This window comes from Guyanagaster necrorhizus (genome assembly GCF_019112545.1).
Source record: "Guyanagaster necrorhizus MCA 3950 unplaced genomic scaffold BT62scaffold_32, whole genome shotgun sequence".
Classification (NCBI taxonomy): Eukaryota; Fungi; Basidiomycota; class Agaricomycetes; order Agaricales; family Physalacriaceae; genus Guyanagaster; species Guyanagaster necrorhizus.
Window position 1 is genome coordinate 56,821 of NW_025064911.1, and position 8,299 is coordinate 65,119.

The 8,299-nt window shown below is 45.4% G+C and overlaps 1 protein-coding gene across 1 annotated transcript; it reads right to left on the reverse strand.

Annotated features, from left to right (window-relative positions):
- Positions 1 to 1,555: 1,555 nt before the first annotated feature.
- BT62DRAFT_906867 (P-loop containing nucleoside triphosphate hydrolase protein) lies at positions 1,556 to 3,725 on the reverse strand (the record flags this gene model as incomplete). The annotated part of the gene is made up of 9 exons (XM_043183652.1): positions 1,556 to 2,005; positions 2,079 to 2,328; positions 2,393 to 2,442; positions 2,504 to 2,523; positions 2,579 to 2,789; positions 2,847 to 2,952; positions 3,005 to 3,249; positions 3,427 to 3,491; positions 3,542 to 3,725. The coding sequence occupies 9 exons, from the start codon at positions 3,723 to 3,725 to the stop codon at positions 1,556 to 1,558; spliced, it is 1,581 nt and encodes a 526-aa protein (XP_043035517.1).
- Between the last annotated feature and the right edge of the window lie 4,574 nt (positions 3,726 to 8,299).

The window sequence follows — 8,299 nt, forward strand, 5'->3', positions numbered from 1 at the left end:
GCTATTGAACAGAAGAGAACTTGAGATTCTCGGCCAGAGGATGATGATGACATTCCAGCTTGATGAGAAAGATGTCAAGCTAACCTTCAAAAATGCACTGCATTCACCTTCATTGGTAGTGAACCTTGTGTCTGTGAGCATTCTAGACAAAGCCAGATTGTTGACTGTATTTTTAAAGGCCATGTGGCTGTCCAAGACAAGTCTGGTAAAGAGATCTTTGCAGGTTGAGGCTTGGATGGCATGTATATCCTAGATGCAGCACCCACTCTCCAGGCCATATCATCAGTCATCATCTACCTCCCTGTGCCACTGGCATCATTGTTTTGTTTATGCAAGTTCTAAAAAGATCAAGGAAATGATGTTAAAGAACTTTATGGATGGCTTGAAAATCACCTCAGATTCTCTCCAGAGCAGGTATGAGGATTGTGTCTTTGTGCAACATGCTCATCACTCATTCAATGAACCTAGTGGCTACTGACTTGTGGAGACTGTCTCAAATAGTATTGCAGAGTGGAAAAACATACATGATGATCTTTATAGATAGTGAGTCCTCCTTCAAAGCAAGGAAGTTTCTTGCTGACAAAACTGATGACATGACTGTTACAGCATTTGAGCATAATGCAGGGCTTTCTGTGTTCAACACACTGTCAGCATGAGGCTCATCTGTAACATAGGATGAACAAATGTCTGTGTCCAATGTCAATTTAGGCCAAATATGACTTGTATCAAGTCATCCTGAACTGCTATAAGACATGTTTACAATGAGAATGAGCATCATTTTCTCATGTTCACTTTACTTTAGTGGCCTGATATTAATCAAAGTCTAACTCATATGATCAGGCATGATTCAGATCTTGCAGCATGCAACTGTGACTTTATTATCTATGGCATGTAGAAAGTGTGCATCAACTAAACAAAGGTCCATGGATGACCAATAGGCTTGCACTCTTCTAACAAGGGTCATTAATGATTGATGGTTGGAGAATAGATGTACCCTGCATCTCTTGGGTTTATAGCCAAGTTTTTATATAGCAGCACTGTTGGAAATCCTTGGTGATGTGCAGGGTAGACTCCAGGCTGGTAAGACCAGATGGTATGAACTTATTATTCTACAGCTCCTACAGAGCTTGTATTTATACTCTCCAGACTTATATCTAGAATTTACTACAACTTTCTCTTTCTCTCGAGCTTACTCATCAACTCTTGGCATGATGCTGGATTGCCCTTTCTAGAACTTTCTAGCAAAATCCCAACAAGCACAGGACTTTAGCAAGGTTAAGAATGGAGAGGATCAGGTGATCAAATAAAACCCTGGTTATTGCTCAACACTTTCATCAGCACATAAGGTATGCCAATTCTACTTCAAGTTCAATTGAACATCTTTTGGTGACTTGATATTACCATTTGATGATGTCTTGCATTCTTTATATCTGATAATGTTCCCTCAGTGCCAAGTCACCACTCGAAATTAATTGGCTGGAACACATTATGTCTTCCAACCACCAGTTTGAGGAGCAACTAGATAAATGAATACATATTCTAAGAAATCAAGACATTAAAAATCATCCACTATCACAGGTGGCATAGCAGGGACAACTGGCATAGGTGGATACATATTAGAACGCTTTTTGACCTGCTCCCGCATCTTCTCCAAGCGTTTAGCTTCTCTCTCTCGCTTCTCTCTCCGCTCCTGCCTTTCCCTCTCAATCCAAGCGTCAACATCGCTCACAGCCTGCTTAGGTTCCTTCTTGTGAGCCAGTAGGTACCCTTGCAACTCGGCCGTGGAGAACTCATCAGAGGGGATCTGATCCGCGAAGTCTCTGGCATACTGTTCTATTGAATCTCCCTTCTCGACCATGATGCCGAGGTCCGGTAAGCGGCTTTCAGGGAAGAACCGTGCGTAAAGAGCTTCCGCTTGTTCCCGCGTCGCGAGGCTGTAGGGAACTTTCCTGTCGATACGCCCTGGTCGGAGGAGAGCCGCGTCGAGTCGGTCAATGTAATTTGTCTATGTGGAGTTCGCAGCAGGAGATTAGATTTATATTATCGAACTGGTCGAAAGCACCCGTAAGCACACTTACCGTGGCAAAAAACAATTTCCCTTCCTCGCTGCCTACGCCGTCGATGACGTTCAACAACCCAGAAAGCGTAACGAGGGACCGGCGACGTTGTGGGGGCGGGGAATAGGGATCATAGGTGATGTATTGGTTATGCAAAAGGTCCTCTTCTCGATCTTCGCGAGACGGGAAGGCACAATCGATATCCTCAATTAGGAATATTGAGTGCTTGGGCACGGCTGAGGCTGCGCGTTGAAGGAAGGAGTCATCCACACTGTTTGGTTCAGTCAGATGTTCCGGGTCGTAAAGATCATATGTCGGAGGAAAGTTGCACATACTAGTTCAACGCTAATGAAAGCGAGTATATCTCGAATCCCAATTCGCCTGCCTGAAAAAGTCGTGATGATAAGATAAGGTGTCTTTAGCCAAGTATAGGTGCGCCGCCCCACCAAAGCGTAAATTGTCGAACCTGGGTTAGCATCAGAATTATGTATATTAAGAGATCTGCGAACGGCGCCACATACTCTTGCCGGTTCCCGGAGGTCCGTAAAGCAGGATGCCCATCCGATGTGGGATTCCGGCCTTGTTGTACCATTGCTCAGAGTCGATGAATTCCCGCGCGTCTTGTATAAGCGATTGCAAGGTACCTTCCCGCAGAATGATGGATTCCAAGGGGCGCTTCGGTTTCCGCTTCACGTCAGCCCAGATCCCCCCTCTCCCGTAGTTGTGCCCCATCTGAACACAAGATCAGCGCTGGACGAATGCGACACGAAGATGAACGACTACCACCACAGCTTCTGTAGAATGAACAATAACATTGGGTTTGCTAACGTTGATATATCGACGCCGTGCCTCCTCCACGAGTCTCGAGAGGATGCTCATGTCCATTGTATATACACTGTGTCTATCAATAAATTCGACGCGTTGGTTGGAAAATAAGCTCAACTCACGTTACGTAGATTGTACCGCCACTCGACGGTCCGCCTGCGGCACGATTACCAGCAAATAATTCATTCGTACGCTTGATTTCCAACCAGTAACCTTCCCATCGGAATAATTGAGGATTGGCGTATTCTGGCACGTATTCCGCATTTCCTTGTACGCTTTCAGGCCCTGTTTCGATAGACCACTCGCGCTTCGAGCTTTTCGCAGTTACACGGAAATCTCTAGATCGTTTCCAGACTTTTTCCTGTGTCTGACCAGTATGTTAGCGACGTTAACAGAGAGCATGAACCCATCCTTGCGAAGGGCAGGTAAACGTGATTCCGTCAAAGGTTAAGTTTACACTAGATCAACTCAGGATCAAATGTATACATTCGTACGAAATCCAAAATTATCAAGCCCTCCGTAGGACGACAGAATTTTTACGTACCAGAAAATGAACGATCCACTCGTAAGCAGGATCCCCTTGGTCAAATCTGGCCGTCAAGGAATATTCTGAAACATATTGAGGTTGGATTTAATGGTTTGCGAAATGAAGGACTCACGAAACCGAACACGCTCCATAAGCCACTGGCACAGTCTACGCCCCGTTTCAATGATGGATCCCAGCGCCAGCAACCTGAAGCTATCCCATATGTACGAATGTGTGGTGAACAATGCTCCTAGACCGAAGAGAGACGAGAAACTCAGGAAGTGATTGACCCAGGATGGGCGAGACGACAAGTTCATACCCGCCTGGGTGAATTCCATCGAGGGGGAAGCTGAGTAAATGGCCATGGGGTCCATGGGGTCCATGGTGGGCTCGGAGGGAGAAGGATTAGGAAGGGAAGTTTGACTTCAAGATGCTCGGCCGCTCTAATATAGCAATGGAGAGACGCCATCAATACGTCAACGTATACCAATCTAGCCGCCATGAGGCTCTCCACGAGTCATATCACGAGCGGGAAAGAAGATTTTCTGAGTCCAATTCCGTGTATGACTCTTTTTCAATATGTTTTGTGGCTGTCATCCCATCTAGGATTAGGATCTCTATCACTTCATCAGGTTGATGACAATGATTATGTCTACCACGGAACCGAAAAAAAACTACATTAGTGGAAGTACCGGCACTCCGAAGGACATGTACTTACTTTGGGTGACTGGATCTAAGAAACAATTATGATATCCATCACTGTGCTTCGTGGCTGCACTCCGACCGAGGCCATCGAGTCAGTGTAGTAGGCAGTGATTCGTACCAGTGCTTGGGCTCCTATCTGTTTTACATTTTTATCGGAAGGTGCTAGGCGCCCGGGCCTGTTTGAAAAGTTACCCCAAGTGATATAAAAGTAAATGCACGAATGCACATCCATCATGGTAAGAAGAGAGATGTATATAGAAGCCGTTGGCAGGTAAGATTGGTCTGATAATCAAACGGAGCCGGATCATTTATGATTCAAATCAAAACAGTAAACCATGATGGCCTGAAGAATCAAGATCTGAGAGGACAGGCATGGGAGAGTTGAGACCGTCATGGGACAGATCAGCATGGAAGAGCCTAACCACTCCACTGTAGTCATGTTCCTTGCGCGTCTGTGCTATTAAATAATCATTGGAGAGAGGCGGCTACGTTGAAATAGTACCGATTCGTGCGATAGCCATTCTCAACAACGGTGCACTGATCATATCAAGTTAGACGAACCTTGAACTGCGCTTCTTAGTAGTGCTATATCTGGGCACCTCGCTCACCCAGCACTAAAAAGTCCGAACATTGAGTTGCGCCAGGAATGGGTATATCACCACCTTGAATGTAGTTAACTTCTTTCCCGCAGGGAACGCACTGTCTCGGTGACAACCGCGTCCTGGTGACAACCCCAAGCACCCGCAAGGTACGACCTCGCCCATCTCCCCGAGGACTGCTAGCAACAAATGAGTTTTCAGCGATGACACATTTTCATCTGTAGGCAAGTCTCATATAGATCCCAGATAAGGCCCAACCTGGTTACGTGGAAGAGCTCCATACAATGCCCGACTTTATCTTGAGCATCGAGCACCACACAATCACGGCACCTACGAGAGTTCGCAAATTTGTTCACGCCGGTAACAGCACCAGAAAACAGCCTGTGCGAGCTGCCACGCTCTCCACGCTTTCCCCCTTGTATCATTCAATAGCTTGTGATGACTGTCCGTGGGGAATCCCACGAAGGCTGGAGTTTTGCGTAAGTACAAGATGAGGCGATGTTGCCACGTAAAAGCGTTGAGCATAATGATCAGAATATATGTAGGCACGAACATCCGTAATGCATGGACGATGAAGATCTGGATTGGGAGCCTAGAAATCTGAATCGTAAGGATCTCCCAGCAACCCCGAGAAGAAGAGGGGGCTTACTACTACCGGGAGGAACTCGCGACCTTTACTATTGTCCAGGTGAGCATGCAAGAGGATTTAATTGAAAGAAGTTTAAAGGGACTGATATCAGATCTTTATGGTACAAAGCCAGGATCAAGTCACGATCTCAGTGCATCTCATCAGCCGATACCATAAGTACCGTATTGATATTCCATTGAATAGAGGATTCAGAGAACTGTCATATCGTTGTGTGCCCGCATCTTAGTGTTCCTGGATAGAGAGCAAAGTTTAATGCTGAGTGCCCAACGTGATGATGCGAGAACCACGCACAGACCATATGATATTATTACCTTGGGGCTTCCTCAGCATTCGGCCGATATCCGGTCAGTTGCAGAAGGACTGATTACTGCTGCATCGTGGGTGGTGAATAAATCAACGCCGCTCCTGCAGGTACGGATCGTATTTCACTTTCGATGGGAGCAGAACGACGATAGGGACGTTTATCGAAGACGGTCCTCGAATTTGGCTCATACGAAGAAGGTCAAAGAGGACCGGCCAACGGACAACACGTTTTCATTTACGCGTTCTCATGCGTTAAACCCAGCCCGCAGGCGCCAATTTCTTTGAACTAATGATCAATTAGACGATGTTTGGGGAATCCGGGCAAAATGACTCACATGATGTGCTAATGCATTTTTCTACGTCCACAAAGCAAGTATCTTTGGAGATGTATGGTCCGAACGTCTCTGGATAGACGCCGGCTCAAAGGTCCACCGACATATTTCGTACGGATTACTGCATTTTTGACGTACTCTGAGACGCCGATAACCTGAAAAGCTGTATCGCGGCTGATAGACCCGTCCACCGTAAGAAGTTCATTTGACAAGAGCCGCCACAGCGTGTCAGGCTGAGGTAAAGAAAGGAGAGTAACTAGGTTTCATTACACCTACCGCAAAAGAGTAAAGATATGCATGACCCACCAAAATAGCTGGCACGACTACAGCATGTAGGTCAAATTCGCCGCGACCAACACGCAGAAGCGCGCTGTTGCTGACCGGATTACAACCTTCTTGCTCGTTTCTATTCAATTCACCGCAATGGATCTGCTCTTGCAGCCGCGCGGTAGCGAAACAGAGTACACATGAGACCGTGCCATGGATAATAGTTTTTCAAATAAATTGTCGAAAGCCAAAGGGTAGAAACTGATAGCTCTGAGTAAGCATTCCTCGACCTGTTTCCTAGAAGTAACCGAAGTTTCACTGACCCATAGTGGCGCATCCATTGTCATGTTGATGAAATGAGAACGAGGGTAACTTGTAAAGCAAATTCGCGTCTTGCTACGCGAAGGTCGGGTAAAGCTCGATAAAGGCTAGAGTAAATACTCAGTAAGATGAATTCAAGTGCAGAGACAAGGCTGTGTCACGCACCAAAACGCCATGCAGAAATGAACAAGTGCACATCCATGGAGCCAGTATAAGAGTCACTCGCCGACGTTTGGCGATTTCAAATGGTTTTCGGACTCCGAATGTATGCCGATACGTCGGCAAGTACTAATGTATTTATTATTACATGGCAGTGCCATCATGCACAGTACAGAGAACGTGTCAGACGAAGACAAAACAGCTGAGACTGGCATTAGATGCCCTCAGCTGCAGGCTTTTGCTCTTCTTTTTATTTTTCTTCTTTTTCAGAGCTGAAGCCATCCTGGGATTCAGAATTGGCACACCGTTGACAGTCGCCTGATTCCCATTGTAAAGATGAACGGCATCACCAGAGAAATCGGCAGCCTTAAGAACAGGCTAGAACAGTGAAAATTCCAAGGCTCAGACTCTCTTTGATATTTACAATTTACATATCCCTCTTCCATTGGTGGAACACAAACTTCATGTTGCGACTTGCATATCCTTATTTATTAATGGATTTCTACTGTCTGAACTAATTCATGAATGCTGTTCTGGTTCTTGGATGGTCTCGTAGGTCACTACTATTCTATGTCTATGTGATAGTGGATCATAGTACACCGATAAATCCTACTCTGGATGACATATCTATTTTGGTATATATGGGACCCATTTTTTAAGCCATCAACTCAGAGGGAATGAATTAGCGTGAAAGTTCAGACATGCTATCACATCTCAATTATAATCTCTCCACAAAGACATTAGTACGAATCTTATGAAACAAATGGATTTGAATCCTAAGTCCCAGCCTGCTGACAAAATATCTGGTACCTGGCTAGGGTTTCCATTTCAGTTTAATATACATAGCTTGCTCCTAAGAGAATGACTGAAGGCAATCAACCCAACTTCTTGAATGTTTTCGATCTATATTATGAGCAACCTTCTCAAGAGTGTGCAGTATTCCTCTTTACTTCCCCTCCCCCCCTCTCAGTCCTTGTCCATCAGGTGCTGGTAATGTTAGTTGTAGGGAGAGTAGAGAGCACCTGGAACCAGGCTGCTTTCTCAAGGATGAACTGAACTCAGAACAATTGGTCTGGTACACATTTCATATCTCGCAAATTTCTGAGAGCAGCTGCTGTTCACTATCCTCACTTGCAACTCGTATGGCCTTGCTCATCTTGCATAAATGGCCCCAGTACAGAATGTTGAATTAGCAAGCAAGAGCTCCATCATATCCCGCTGGCCAAGCTCGATACCCCTTTATGTCGGGATGGACTATATATATTGAATACGGTCTGTCGAGCACCCTCACCGTGTTTCTGCTTATCGCTACGCTGTGTGAGGGTGAGTATCTACTTATATTACTTCATTTATGTCACTGATTGGTATTCTGTAGTCTACGTTATAGCTAACAGCATAATCTATTAGGTATAGTGAATACAACACCGCGTTTCTGCTTATCGCTATGCTGTGTGAGGTCTATGTTATAGCTAACAGCATAATCTATTAGGTGCTACAAATGCATGTCACTTTCTTAGAGGTTATACGGCCCCGAGAATTACTCTATCCCATCCTTC